Genomic DNA, 15,422 nt, shown 5'->3' with positions numbered 1-15,422 from the left:
GTACCTCGTGCTTTGCAATCAGAACGTAATACCCGTCGACGTGGAACTGACCATACTCACTGATTCATTTACACCGAAAACTATGAGACCTGACACTTTCATTTTAACACCCGAAAGAGAACGCATTCCGCCAATGAGTCACAAGAGATTCGCGATTTCGTTCAATCCGTCGTTTATAGAGGTAAGGTTATCTTGTTTTCAAGAAATGCATTTTAGAATTAAAGATTAACATACTAATTTGTATAATTGATATGTTAAGTAATATATTAATAATTAATATATCTCACAACGCCAGATGACAATGAGACAAATTACAATTAAAGCAGCGAAAGATTTACATCTAACCTAACCTAACCTATAACCACGACGAGAGATTTATTCCACTTATTCGAAGGATTATCGACGAAATAATTATTGTTCGTGTTTACAACGAGACAATACTTTACATAATTCGCGTGCAATACCTAGTTGATTCCTGTTTTTAATAAGTAAATTGCTCGAAAACCTGTTTTGACAAATGTAAAGCCTCAATCCGTTTACGAGTTATTAATCATGAAAATTAAGAGCGGAGTGATAATCACAAATTCTAATAATTGGAAGGAATAACGTTGAGCATCTCTTTTAGCGTCATTTACTTGTAATAATCATATCTTGAAAAATATTGGCTCACTTCACTACTTGCTCGAGCGAAAATCACTGATAGCGATGTAAGTAGGCTTCACGTACGAAATAATGTGCCGAATATCAAGGCCGCGTGTCAGCTTACTGTTATTGTTTCAAACTTTTAATGCTTTATAATATTCACACTGAATTTTCACCAATTCAAATTAATTTGCTTACTGATTGCAAATTAAAAGCCTCGAATAAAGTATATAAAAATTGCCTCGAATGACATGCGTATAAATATTGTTCTACGTACTTTAAATTAATTACTATCAATAAAACTATCGATATATAATAGATTTTTGTGATTTTAACTACTTAACTTTCGATACGTTTATTTCTTTGCGATCTTAATTCAAAGATGACAATATTATACATATATTATGTTTAAATTGGCAAAAAATGTATAATGCAAAGAGAGATTTATTCGAATTCAAGGATTACTAACGAAATAATTATCCGTACATCTCACAAAACGATAATTTATAATTTGCATACTCCCCGTTCCATTAATTTCTATTTTTAATAAGTTTGTGCAAAAACCTGTTTCGATAAATGTAAAATAATTATAATTACAGGCATGCAGTGCGGTCTTCGAAATAGCAGTCGAACTTCCCCCGCATTTGAAGGATGAACAGTTTTCTATTAAATTAATAGGACAAGCTTGCGTGCCAGAAGTGACAATCATTGAACCACCGAGTGGAAAACGAAAACGAGCTGTTTTAAATTTTGGTCGCACGCTTATGGGTGATTCTAATGGAAGAAAATTCGCTTTTAAAAACATTGGTGTAATACCAGCTAAAGTGATTGTCGAGATTTATGAGGATCCAAATTTTCTTTTCACTCTCAATATTTGCGAGAGTACAAGAAACTTGTCAAGTGGTTGGTATTATGAAGTTAATCGTTACTTTAGTTTCTTTTTATAAATTAAAAATAATTAAAAAGATAAATAAAAAATCTTCGTAAGAAAATTTGTAGGAGTAGATATTAAAAATCTTAAAAGATTTGTTGTTTATCAATGTTATTTTGTATCTCATGTAGGTTTTTATAATTTACAATCATTTGAAATATTATAGGTTTTCTCAACAAAAATAATTCAATGAAAATAATAAAAGTTTTTAAAAATACTGTACAGCAATCTTTATAACTCTCGAAGATTATTTTTCAAACAAATTCTCAGTTTCTATAAAATAACATTGATCTAGATATATTTAGTAAGATTTAATAGAATTTATATGAAGTGATATAAATGACTTTCACATAACACATGGCTAAACTATTAAACTATTACAGTATCAAACAATCGATGTGTCGTAGTTCGTTTAATGCCCGAGGAAATAGTCTCGCTTGAAATAAAATTTACTCCGCGAGAGATCGGCAAATACGAAAGTCAAGTGCGGCTATTTATCGCTGATAATCCCTACGAGAATCTAATAATTGATTTGAAGAGCGAAGCGTATGCGGAATTAATCGTGTTGGATGGATTAGAGCTAATGAATACAAAGCTTAATTCTGTCAATGAAAAGCGAGAATCTAATGCCAAATCGCGAAGATCATCAAAGCCTAATAGTACAACAGGAGGAGGTAAGATAGTAAAAAGCATACAAGAACAATTACAGAGAATATATTAATTTTACTACAAGTTTTCTCCTTTTTTTCTTTCGTTTATTATTTAATCTTTTTAATAAATTTGTCATAAATATTTATTCATTATTATACGTATTTATCTTAAATTATTTCCAATATGTGAGTTCTCTCTCCAGAACCACTTTATAATTTACCATCTTATAAAAAGTAACAATATAATTTACGATACTTTTTATCTTCTAAATTCTCATCTAAGTATATTTTATATATTTTTTATTGCTCATTCATATTCTCTGTAATTTATGTCTCACAGCTTCAACACCGACAACCCTCCCGATTTCATTGATTTATAAACTGGATTATGGATACTGCTTTGTCAATAAAATATACAGAAAAAGCTTCAAAGTTGTTAATAAATCAACAAATCAATATTTGCGTTTCCAATGGAGCGCACATCCCAATGTTGTATTTACTCCGGCCATTGGTCATCTCAAGTCACTGACTTGCAAGGAAATTGTTGCGACATTCCTTTCTTCGGAGCCAGTGATTTACGTTGACGTAATATAAAATTATCAAGTTTACAATTTGCGAATTATCACCGATCAATACTTGCAATTTACATGAATCTAAAGATTTTTTTCTTTCAAAATTAAGGCATATCAATATAAAAATCTCAATTAATTAATTGCATTATCATGATACTTTGAAATATATATAAAACATTATTATTTAATTAAGATAATAAGAATATTTCTGTATAATAAATAAATAAATGTTCACAGGAAATATAAAATATTAAAATAAAATTCTCATTAAAAGATCAGATTTTATAATTCTTGTCAAGTATGACGACAGTTGCAGTTCTTAATTTAGTATATTGTTGCATATTAAACTTATATATAAACTAATTATTTTTTAATGATGATTGACAGACGCGTTTCGAGTGTACGGTCTGTACAATTGAACTGGCCGACCCCTCGAAAGAATCGTCTTGGGACGATCGAGAGACAGAGGTGCGGTGGGTGGCAATAAATTCTAACGCCAGGGAGCAAGAGGCAAATGCGGAAATAGCCAAGAAAACAGTCGAGCCCGTTAACGAGCCGAGTCACGAAATCGTACCTGGCACGATGAAGTGTATCCAAGTGTTGCTTAATGCCACCGTGGCATTCTCCAAATATTCTTGCCCCGTTAAAGAGATCAATTTCAAGAATACGCTAATGTTCCAGGTACGCTACAATTCCGGATTTTATATCTTGCATTTAAATGCCAAATCAGACTATGATTATTTCAGTATAATTGATTTTGCCCTAGCTATACCGAAAATAATTTATATTTAAAAGGATTTCGAGATATGGCGCAAAGATATTCATATTTCATATTAACATATATATGATTTTTAAATTATTCTTCAAAATTTACAGAAGTTTGTAAAAAATATTTGTATTTGCAATATTTTTGAATTCTCAATTTTTTTCAATCTACGATAATCTCTTATATTCAGTGTCTAATTATCAGTTTCTCTCTTGCTGAAATGTCCAGCTAGTTATTTCATTTAATCGAAGCGAAAAATAGAGATTATAAATAATTCCGCAATCGTCCGTTCGTATCGGGTTTAAATATTTGTTTGTATTTACGTATTTACCTTAACGCGGATATTTTCTGAATTGACGCGTTCGCGAACAGACACGAACGTTATGAAACTCTGCAGGCGATAAAATGCAGACTGTATCGCTGTTACTTTCATATCTGATCCAATTCCGGCTATTGCTTGTGCGTAAAACAAAGAAAAAGAATCGAATTTCCACGGCAGCAGATTATTTTACCAACCTTTGTTTACCAGTCGGTTAAAATCGATATAATATATGAATCTCTCGGGTGGAATAAAAATTTTTCTTTTCTCGGTTTTCGATATTTTCTCTTTGAATTATATATTAATTGTATTCGGCACGATATATTTTTATAAAATGATATTTAAAATCTGCTATCTGCTGCTACCAACAATTTTAATATATTTGCGCAATACTGCATATTAAGTTTGAAAAAAATTGTGAGACTAAAAAAACGCATTATGGAATGGACACAGTAAAAATGATACAATAATATTTAACTTTTATAAATATATATACATAAAGTATCTTTTTATGCAATTATAAAGATAAAAATATTGCAAATACAGGCTGATAATACAGGCTTAATAACTGATATCTTTTCTTTCTTTTATTTTAAAATAACTTATAATGATTTTTGTCTTGTAACATGCAAATGTCATTATTTATGGTAATATAGTTTTATTTCCTTCAGATTAATTTTAATCTTTCAATTGATTTTTCTTATGTTATATTTAATTCATTTTCTACAAAAGATATCAGTTACAGTTCTTACGAGCTTTTGAAATAAATTCACTCACCGATCACGGCCATCTGCTTACAACTGCGCCTGTAAAATTACATAAATTTATATTAATAATTTATTTATATTTATTTATATGTATATTATGCACGGCAGTTTTTGAAAAAAAGAATTTAATTCTTATTGGTGGTACTGATCTCCCGGAAATGCATCAAAATAAATTGGACATTTATTTAAACTTTCTTGTTTGTCGTAAGCTTGTCATAGACAAATAATTTTCCAGGGGAAAGAATAATTTAATTTACTATACATTATTAAATATGGGCGAGTTTTTTAACTCATCGATTGATCAATCGCATTACGCGCAAAGGCAACTTTGCTCTGTAAAAGCTGCATTTGCGCGTAATGCGATCTATCAATCGATGAATTAAAAAACTCACCCTATATCGAACGATAAATGAAACTTTACTTAAATTTCTTTGTTTTACGTAAATTTATCACAGATAAATAATTTTTCAGGAAAGAGTAATTTAATTTACTGTACATTACTAAATATATCGGACGATAAATTGATTTACTCACCAGCCGTGATTATCTGCGCCTCCGTGGACAGCATCACACCGGGGCTGTGCGGCTTCGATTCACAATGGAACTTCACTCACGTGCGCGGATAACTGCGAAAAAGCAACGCTAATTACGATCCCGTGCAATTTGAACGCCATACGACGATCGCGCGACCACTTTGCACGGCACTCCCGGTGACGCTCTTTCGCCACTTTCGCGGTCGAGAAGGAGCGCGACTTATTTCGCCGTCGACGCGACATGCCGCGACGCTTCACTTTCTAAGCGCTTATACGAATTAAGCCGAATCGGATCGAGCGTGTGAACCAACGGACGCGAATGAGCAACTCGCTGACTTTTTCACGCGCGCCGAGTATCGCGAAAAGACGCACTCTCGAACAGGCGCAGCTAAGCCTCGATACCCGGCATTCGCCGTGAATTTGTACGACGCGTCCCCGCCAAGCGCTAAACTCAAAAAATGGCGGCTGAAGCCTCGGCTTCCGCCAAATGGCCGCGATCGTGAATTGCCGTCACGGCCCGGCACTTGCACTGTTGGCGGCAAATATTGAATGACGTTGCATCGTGTCTATTGTCATCGCGCGCGAGCCATAATCGAAACGTAAATCGTCACATGCCGTGACTTGTCAGTCGTCACTTGTCAGTCGACGCAACGCGGTGACATTCGAACCCGCGCGGCTCGAAAGTATAAGTTCTCCCCGCGAGCCGATTCTCGTCACTTCGACACAGCGCGAGAACGACATGACCGAGCGGCAATTTTTGCGACGCGTTGCACTGCACTTCCGCGGTATCTTTGTCGAGCGGAAAATACTCGCGTAGAAAGCATACGTTTCTCGCCGCGTTGACCGAGACATCGAAGAGACGCGTATTATATTAACTCAACCGGCATTAATTCAAAGGTGCACACAGTCCGTGCTCGCGGCGCGGCGCGGCGCGGCGCACGCTCGGCCATTTCGACTCCGAATTTCGAAAGGCGAATCTCGCGATCGCGGGTTTAACATGAAATGAACGAATAACTTACGGTTCCGACGCTTCACACATATTCCATATCATCGCTTGCTGTCTCGCGAAGCACCTCGGACACTCACTTGTACGCCAGATTCCCTCTTGCTCGATGACAAGTGCGAAAATTACGGAGCAACCACTCACTTGCGTGTTCGACGCGTAACTCCGCTCGCTCGGCTATGTTCGTCCGCCCTCGGCCCGCTTCGGACGCGCGCGTGACGTATGAGCCGGAAGGGAGACGGTGTTGTTGTCCGCCCGAATTCCTGAGAGTCAGGTAGTGGGGGAGTGGGGGTACGTACGCGCGCAGGGAGAAAGCACGTGTATTCGCGTTTGGATCGCGGCAGATCGCGGAGCGAATAAACACGTACTAAAACATAACGTTATACTAAAAAATTTCTCTTGTCATATATTTCCTCTTCGCGCTATATTTTCGCTGTCTGCTAAACTAACTGGCGCGACGACTTAAAATCAAGATACATATATTACGAAAGTTTTCGGAGTAAATTCCGACCGGAATTATTTCGTTTCCTTTAGAAAATACAATAGAAAATCTAGAAAATAACTAAACAATTCCGATCGGAATCCATTTCGAAAAATTCCATAATACACGTACCGAGATACATAACGTTCTCTATCTTTCTCTCGCGTTGTATTCTCGCGCGTTATATTTTCGCTAAACTAACCGGCGCGATGATTTAAAATCAGCGTACGTATTATGAAAGTATCCGGAGTGGATTCCGATCGGAGTTATTTCGTTTCCTTTAGAAAACACAATAAAAATCTAGAAAATAACTAAACAATTCCGATCGGAATTTACTCCGAAAATTTTCGTGATATATGTATCTTGATTTTAAGTCGTTTAGTTTAGCGGACAGCGAAAATATAGCGCGAAGAGAAAATATAGGACGAGAGAATGTTGTTTTAGTACGCGTTTACTCGCTCCGCGATCCAAACGCGAATACACATACACGTGCCTTCTCCCTGCGCGCGTACGTACCCAGTGGGGCACTACCTGACTCTCAGGAATTCGGGCGGACAACACCGTCACTCCTCCGGCTCACATCGATCGGAATCTATTTCGAAAAATTCCATAATACATACTCAGGTATATAACTCTTTTTTTCTCGCGCTGTATTCTCGCGCGTTGTATTTTCGCTATTCGTCAGACTAACCGACGCGCGACGCGACGATTTAAAATCAGATGATGAATCAATCATGTTTTATCGCACGTGTGATGTTTGTCGTATTAAAATAAATAAAAATACTTTTTTACGTTTCCCTCGAAAATGCGAAATATCGCGTAATGCATGTATAAAGAAACAAATCGCGCTTGCGACATCGACTTTCTCAATTTTCGGTTGAGATACGAGGAAATTCAATTTAACAATTCTCTGTTGGCAGACAAGCGAATACGCATTCGCTTTTTCGAATACCGGCACCGTCGACATCGAATACGCGTGGCAGATAAATATGGACGAGCAGTACCCGGTGAGATCGGTCGCGAATTATTCGTCAAGATCGCGAAGGAACGATGCTCGATCCAAAATGGTATTAACGTCTCACGAACATCGTCAACGACACAATCCGAGTTTCGTCGGGAGCGTGAAATCGAATCGTCGACAGCTCCTGTCGTCTCGAGGTAACTCCATTCTCGAACGATTACTGATCTATTAAAAAAAAAAAAAAAAGAAAAGCATATCCAATCCGAATATAAAATATAAATGTCCACAGACAATCTTATCGAGGTGAAACCAACTGCTCGCCAATGCGGTCCATCCGATCTCTTTAGCAGCAGCGCCGGACTGACGGAAAGAAGTAGCGACAGCTGGTTAGAGAGCGACGATCTTCCGTTTGGAATTTATCCCGAAAAGGGAATTTTATCGCCGGATGAATCCGTGGAATGCGTTTTGCGATTCTCCCCCTTGGATGTGTTCGACTACAAGGCATATCTTACATGCAAGTACGATCGCCATCGCGACTATTTCGATATCATTTAATTTAATCTGATTCGATTGCGAAATAATTTAATTTATACACCCGGATCTTTCTTGTTCTAAATGAAGCTTTTCTAAGTACGCGTAATTATTCAAATTAAATGGAATTTGTATTTAATAAATAATAAACAATTTTACGCATATTATTTATTAAATACAAATTTCGGTGGCGCTAACTGACATCGGATGTTTTAATAATTCCGAATATGTTTTAATAATAAAAATAATTCTAAAAGTTTAAATGAAATAAATACAAAATATAATAAATATAAATACAAAAGCCTGCCGCTAGCGTCACGTATGTTTCCATCCGTTTATTTATCGGATTGATCGTGCCCATAAATTCTTGACGCTATCTGAATACGTGCATTTCCGTTTGTTCGGTGAGCAGAATGGAGAATCTCGATCCGGAGCTGCCGGAGTTGGTTATTCCCATCGTCGGAAGAAGTTTGTTGCCGTACTGCCACTTCGACATACCGGAAAGCGACTATCTGCTCGGTGATAGACGCGACGCGAAACTGCCAGGACCCATCGGTTACCAACCGAATGATCATTCTCTTCCGGAGGGTACGAGAGTGATTGAGCTCGACGTGATCGGAATCGGCGGGTCTCACGTAATGTAAATAATATATATGTTTAACCGAATAGAGACGCAAACACGAATGCGTTATCGGAAATTTCAGCAAGTTCCGAATGATAAATCCAACGTCGGACGACTATCATTTCGCTTGGGAGGATCGTACCCGTCACGCCGAAGGCGAGATTCCGAAATTTCATTGTACACTTCCAGAAGGAATCGCTGAGCGAGGAAAACAAGTCGACTTCGCGTTTACGTTCCTCGCGGAGGACATCGGCATTTTCGAATCCTTCTGGTTGTTCCGTGTCGAAAAATACAATCTGGAGTGTTTCTTTCTGTTCGTCGCAACGGTCAGAGAACCGTCGGTTTGCTGTTCGCTTGCCCATCTAAAAATGAGACCAACCGTATTGGGTTAGATAAAAGAGACTGATAGAAAGATATATAAACATTCTGTACGATCTTTATGCATTGACATCTATGTCCTCCACAGGGATCAATGTGCGAGGTTCGGTAAGCATAATTAACAACGAGGAAATTCAGATTCCGTTTCACATCGCGCGGGACTCTTTATATTCCGAAGGGCGCCTTCAGCATTTAAAGATAACGCCTATGAGTGGCATTTTGCCAGCGAAAAGCGAGCAGATATTTTGGTAAACGAAGAAAAAGCAAGATCTCTGAACATTTCGAGATTTTTCAGATATTTTAATTGGATACCTTTTATTATACGTAGGATCGAGTATCAGCCTACGCTTGTTGGCGAATTTCAATTTTCTGTAAAATGCGTTGTAAAAAGAATGAAGGCATTATTGACTATATTTGTTACGACGACGACGTACGATATTATCGTTTCCGTTACGTACGTCGATCAGAGCGGCCAGATAGTGCGACTAAATCAGAATAAAGAAAATATTATCGACTACGGGAAAGTATGCATACATATATTATCTAATTTGTTTTAAAATTGAAAAATAAATTTTAACAACATCAAGCATTTTTAATTTTTAGTTGATGTTAAAAACGCCCGTTACTATCACGTTTGAAATAATAAACTCGAGCAAAATGACGCTTTACTACTCTTGGGACCTCGGCATGACATCGGAAATAATTAGCAGAAATATGTACACGATTGCAATGCCTCAAACGCAGGATCACGTGCTTAGCGAATCGCGTTCCAACTGTTCTCTCATTGTCACAGCGTTACAAAAGACGGTGATAAAGAATCATCCCATTCTCTTGAAGGTACCGTTCTTGTTTCGATGTCAATATCATTATGTTTTCTGAAAGATGTAAACGGAGATTTTACAAATCGCTGCCTCTTTTTCGTATTCAGATTTCTAGAGGGCCGACCTACCGACTAATCTTGAAAGCAACAGCGAATAAACCGATTTTGGAGTTCAGTTTTAATTATTACGACTTTGGACCCTGCTACATTCGAAACATCACTCCGTACCACATCGACTTACGCATCACGAATTCAGACGATGTTCCGTACATGTAAGCTGGTTTTTAATCACATTCAGAAAGTCGAGAGATTAACTAACAAAACGATTAATTTTCTTAGATTGGAATGCAAATTTGAGAAGAAACCACACATCTCTGTAAATCTAGATGCCCTTTCAGAGACAATAATCGCTCGGTCAAGTATTATCGTTCCGATAACATTCCGACCTTTGGAACAGGTGCATTATCGTGATGATTTGCATTTTATAATCAATTCGACGGTCGAAAAAAAGATTACTATAACTGGCGAAGGAATTATACATAAGGTATAAATATAATTTAAAAATAAATGTATATATAGTACATATTATTTATTAATTATTCCATTTAATACTAGACTATGTAATCTGTGCAATTCATTTAAATAAAAAGCTTGCAGAATTACTTTTAATTCTGTACTCTGTTATGGCAGATTCGTTTAGTAAATCCGCGCGACAAATCAGTGGATCTTGGTAATCTACCGATTAATAAAATAGCAACTAAAAAAGTGCCAGTGATCAACGACGGGCGTGCTGCACTCGAGTTAAAGTTCGATCTTATGAAGAATCTACCTGGATACGATCGATTTCGCGAACGATTTCAAATTTGTCCGGATAAGATCGACCAAGAGAATTCCAAAAAGGATCACATTCGAGCATCGATTTCTGAAACAAAACGTTCGCATACGCTCGACGTGACTCTTCAGACCGTCGAACCCGAACTGTCCGAAGTTCTGGAGATCGAGCCGGCAGAATTGATCGTACTTCAGCCGGGGAAAATTGCGAATGTCGTTGTAAAATACAAATCTACGCGCAGGATGCGTCCTTTCGTCGTTAAGATGGCTTACCAAACCAATTCCATGATCCAACCGTTATTTATCTTGCGCGGAAGCTGTATAGGCGCGGAGTTCCGTTTGAACAGGACTTATGTTCCTTTCGGTATAGTCGTTCAAGGTTGTCTCAGCGAGACAAAGATAGTGCTATTGAACACGGGAGATATTGGTGCCAGGTTGGTTTTTATTACCTAACTAATACAATAAGTAAAAAATTAATCAAGAATGTAGGACTTTATATTAATTTAAGAAATTAAGGGACTTTTTAAAGTATCCTTGGACATAAATTTCTTTTAATAAAACGCATTCTTAAAAATATGCTCTTTTCTCTAACAAATAATTTAAGCGTCTTTTATTTTCTATATACACGGTTTCCATCCGTATATTTTACAAGTATTCTTTTTACATGAAATTTTCATTAGTGTAATGCGAGATAAAGATTGATTTATGTCGTACGATAACGTTTGATCTATCGATCTCCAGATTCAAGTGGAACATGTCGAAATTGCCCAGTGATTTTAGCATCGCTCCTGCGGCTGGCTATTGCTCTCCTGGTATGGACGTCAACTTCGTTGTCAGTTTCCGACCTACTCAGCACGACAGTTTGATCGAGGGCAATGTAAGCGTATACAACTTCTACCCTTGTGTACCCGTGCACACAAATACTCTCGATCTTCGGCGAGAGAGTCTCTTGTACCTTCCGTACAATATACGCCAAACACAAAAGTGGTTTATTGCGCAACACAGTATATCTCTCGCCATATTTCTACATCGTATTTAACTTTTCGAAGTAACTTTTCCCCTCAGAACTTGAGAACGAGACTCTTGTATACGTGCCTGATATATATTTCTCGAGACTTTGCTATATTTTAATAAATTCCTTTAAAAGTTATTTTAATATTAATATCTATAAACGCGTAAAATACCTAATAATTGTTATTTTGAAAAAGCTTCTAACACGCAAATTCTATTCTAATTTAAATCTGATATTAATCTTATCTGGCGTGCAAGGAAATACTAGGACAGCGCAAAAATTACATATTTTTACAGTGATATATATTCCTAGACAAGAAGAATAGTGAGAATAGTTTACTTTGTTTTCAGGCAACGCTTGAAATTGAAAAATATGGAGATCTCAGCGTAAGAATTACCGGAGCTAGCTGCAAGATACCCGACCCGGTTGACACTCTGTTCTTCTCGTGTTGCGTTCGCGAGAAAATAATGAGGTCTCTAAACGTCGAAAACGACACCGCGACTCCTTGGAAATTGAAACCGGAGATTACCGGCGACTATTTCTTCGTCGACGAGGTCTTGCACATTCCTTCGAAAAAATCTGCTACCTGCGCAGTCACCTACGTCCCTCTAGTCATGAACAGCGAGAATAATCCCCACGAAGTAATTAAAAGAGAACTTGGCTAATTTCGAGTGAAATGATATCGTATAATTTCGCAGTAACGAATAGAACGGCTTTGTAAATTCTACATGAAAGCAACAGGTCGACAAACGTGTAATATTACCGTAAACTATCTCAGAGTACGTTGCTTCTAAAGCTGCCGGATGACAAAGCGCCTTTGGTGTACTGTCTTCGAGGACTGAGTCTACCTCCGCAAGTTCTCCAAAGGATTACACGTCAATTCCCGGCAAAGACAAAATACACCGAATTGTTACCTGTCTACAATTGGCTGAGCAGGCAGCAACGATTCGAATGCAAAATTGAGAATACAAACGGCAACGAGCCCGTCGAGGTTTAGAAATTTAGAACGTTGTGAAATAATTAATTTAATTAATGCATATTAACGCAATAATGAAATTCGTATTTTCTTTCCTTCATTTACTGTTTCAGAATGTCAAAGTATTCACTTTTATCGGCAATAGCAAGATAGATGTGCCGGCGAACGGCCAGCGAGATTATCGCGCAGAGTTTTACTCCTACAAAGAATCGAAATATAATTTTAAGGTAAATTATTAAAGAAAATGCAAATAATGTAAAAGTTATTTTCGAAAAGACTTTTAAGTAATAGATACATAGATAGAATGCAACTTTCTAACGGTTTTTGAACGTGCTTTCGTTGTGTAAAGTAATATTTTGCAAAATAATTAGAATCACGCGCGTGTACAGGTAACATTCACTAACGAAGAGGGCGAATATCAATTTTATGAACTCCAATACGATATTACAAGACCACAAGAGATCGAGTCGATTAAGTTGGTCACCGCGGTACGATCTCCGGTGTGCCATGCTTTAAGGCTCGATAATCCACTTAAGGGGCAGTATGTAACATATACGGCAAACTGTCAGCATCCCTGCATCATGATCTACGACGTACCAAAGCTTGTGGCACCCTTACATAGCGTTAGTCATCGGATTTTGTCCAATAATATGTTGAAAGTTATACCCAATTAAGTTCAACTTTCCTGAAGGTGCATTAAAATATTAACCCTTTCCGGTCCGAACTAGCTATATCTAACGAATAAAAAAATTTGTATTACTTGGAGAAGTCTATGGAGATCCTAAAATAGTTTGCCGATTATAATTGCGATTATAATCGCGATAATTGAATGCTCGAAAAATTATGCGATAGGCTACCGCAATACGTTATATCGACATGGCAAAGGGTTAATAATAAAGGAATTACATCCGCAACTCGTAAATTAATTTAATCGTGGCAAACAAATAACGATAACGATCGCCGTGAATGTGACAGGAAACCATCGGTGTTGAGTATCGTCCTTTACATCCTGCCGAGGAAACCGCGGTAAACTTGGACATCAACTGCGAGGCGCTCGGACTGTTTCCCTATGAGCTGCGATTGCGAGCGATACCAGCATCCGCGGAGAAAACGACTCACGTCGTCGCGGTACTCGGCGGTTCCACCACCTTCTCTCTGACTATAAGCAATCACTCCCGAAAGACTGCGGTGTTCGCCATCAAGGTGAGCATAAAACGTTTCCTCCTATATTTTCTTTTTGCCATAACAATCGTTAGAAAAATCTCATTCTCGGTTTAGGTGAATAACGAATGCCTCACGACTCCGAAGAACGTCGAGGTGCCAGCTTTGAAGAGTGCTGCATTCGATGTAACTTACGAGCCCTGCGACGTCGACAACATCTCCGCTACTTTGACAGCCACATCCGAGATTGCCGGCGAATTTGGGTACGATAATTCGCAATTAAGATGGCTTAATCCTTTGTGATCCTACATCGAATTAAACTCGACATATGTTGCGACATAGCCTATCGCATAGTTCGTCAAGTATTCAAATCTGTATGCGATTGAAATTGACAAACTACATTTTTAGGATCTCCAGAAATTCCTTCAAGTAATAACAATTCTTTGGTTTATGTTAGATTAACCGATTAGATAAAAATTGATGAAATATTTGATCTTTACTCAGTTGCGAGAGATAGTTTGGAGATCAAAGAGTTAAGCCTGTCTTGCTGATTGCTTCGTCATTCAGTGCACAGTCAGAATATAATAACAGTCAAATATATAGAATGTGTTTCTAAATTGTTTATATACAGATTTCCTCTTATCGGCACGTACTCCTTACCGAAACCTCAAGGACCGTATACAGTTACCGCTGACGTGCCGGCTTCTATACCATTCAAAAATATATTTAGAGAAACCAAATCTTTCGAGCTTATCTTGGACAATCCCGAAGTTTTCGCAACGACGGCGTCGTTGGACAAAATTAAAGCCAAACAGGTAATTTTACAAAATTGTTATATTATCTTTTTTGAATGATAGTAATCTCTAAAATTGGAAATGATTATTTATCTCTCAAGAAAGAGAGCTCTAATATATATAAATAATTTATACAACATTTTTAATAATGGAAAGAAAGGAGTCTTTTATAAAAGTTCACTTATAATTGTTAATTATTTCAATACCATGTAATCTTATAATTTATCAGATTTATTAATTACTACGATCTAACAACACATTAACATGAATAAATATCGCAAGGTGGTTCCTATCATCGTTCGCTTAAAAGATACGTCAAACAGGAAGGCAGAACTGGAAAACGACGGTTATCCAGTAACCGGAAAACTTCTGATATGCGGCACAGATCCTAAGATTTCCCATATCAATTGGATTTATTATTTAAGAGGTGTACGCGAATAATAATTCTGGTATACAATACAGATACAGATTCTAAAATTTCCTTTATTAAGTTGATTTATTATTTAAGAATTGTGTACATGAATAATAAATGAGTAACATATCAATATCTAACGAGATATCGCTGTGTTTTATCGCATTTTCTTCGCGATATAAAATTGAATTGATTACAAATGATAATTATATCATTAAAAAAAAATTGCGCTCTTTCTGAGAGAGAGATCATGTTTTAGA

The 15,422-nt window shown here is 37.1% G+C and overlaps 1 protein-coding gene across 2 annotated transcripts; it reads left to right on the top strand.

Moving 5' to 3' along the window:
• LOC139774917 (hydrocephalus-inducing protein) lies at positions 1 to 15,307 on the top strand. 2 transcript variants are annotated; one of them, XM_071710455.1, is made up of 23 exons: positions 1 to 181; positions 1,242 to 1,545; positions 1,957 to 2,247; positions 2,564 to 2,808; positions 3,183 to 3,476; positions 7,585 to 7,822; positions 7,915 to 8,143; positions 8,569 to 8,796; positions 8,861 to 9,165; positions 9,245 to 9,404; positions 9,485 to 9,680; positions 9,760 to 9,993; positions 10,085 to 10,248; positions 10,316 to 10,520; positions 10,667 to 11,241; positions 11,549 to 11,684; positions 12,170 to 12,460; positions 12,598 to 12,810; positions 12,909 to 13,022; positions 13,771 to 13,998; positions 14,074 to 14,219; positions 14,588 to 14,771; positions 15,033 to 15,307. In XM_071710455.1, the coding sequence occupies exons 1-23, from the start codon at positions 83 to 85 to the stop codon at positions 15,189 to 15,191; spliced, it is 5,238 nt and encodes a 1,745-aa protein (XP_071566556.1). In that variant the 5' UTR covers positions 1 to 82; the 3' UTR covers positions 15,192 to 15,307. The 2 variants fall into 2 exon arrangements, with proteins under 2 accessions (XP_071566556.1, XP_071566557.1); XM_071710456.1 differs by lacking the exons at positions 1 to 181; positions 1,242 to 1,545; positions 1,957 to 2,247; positions 2,564 to 2,808; positions 3,183 to 3,476 and adding an exon at positions 7,042 to 7,288.
• Positions 15,308 to 15,422: the final 115 nt, after the last annotated feature.

The sequence above is a fragment of the Temnothorax nylanderi genome, unplaced genomic scaffold (assembly GCF_030848795.1).
Source record: "Temnothorax nylanderi isolate EJ_2023f unplaced genomic scaffold, tnyl_v1.0 TNYL_tig0090_pilon, whole genome shotgun sequence".
Lineage (NCBI taxonomy): Eukaryota > Metazoa > Arthropoda > Insecta > Hymenoptera > Formicidae > Temnothorax > Temnothorax nylanderi.
The sequence above is the reverse complement of the archived record's forward strand: the minus strand, read 5'-3'. Positions and strand labels throughout refer to the sequence as shown.

What these genes read in the sequence shown, in the direction of transcription:
- LOC139774917 (XM_071710455.1), top strand. Translation starts at nt 83, where the DNA reads ATGAGACCTGACACTTTCATTTTAACACCCGAAAGAGAACGCATTCCG. An exon ending in AGAATACGCTAATGTTCCAG is followed by an intron (nt 3,477 to 7,584) that starts GTACGCTACAAT and finishes CTCTGTTGGCAG; the next exon opens with ACAAGCGAATACGCATTCGC. An exon ending in GCGAGAATAATCCCCACGAA is followed by an intron (nt 12,461 to 12,597) that starts GTAATTAAAAGA and finishes AAACTATCTCAG; the next exon opens with AGTACGTTGCTTCTAAAGCT.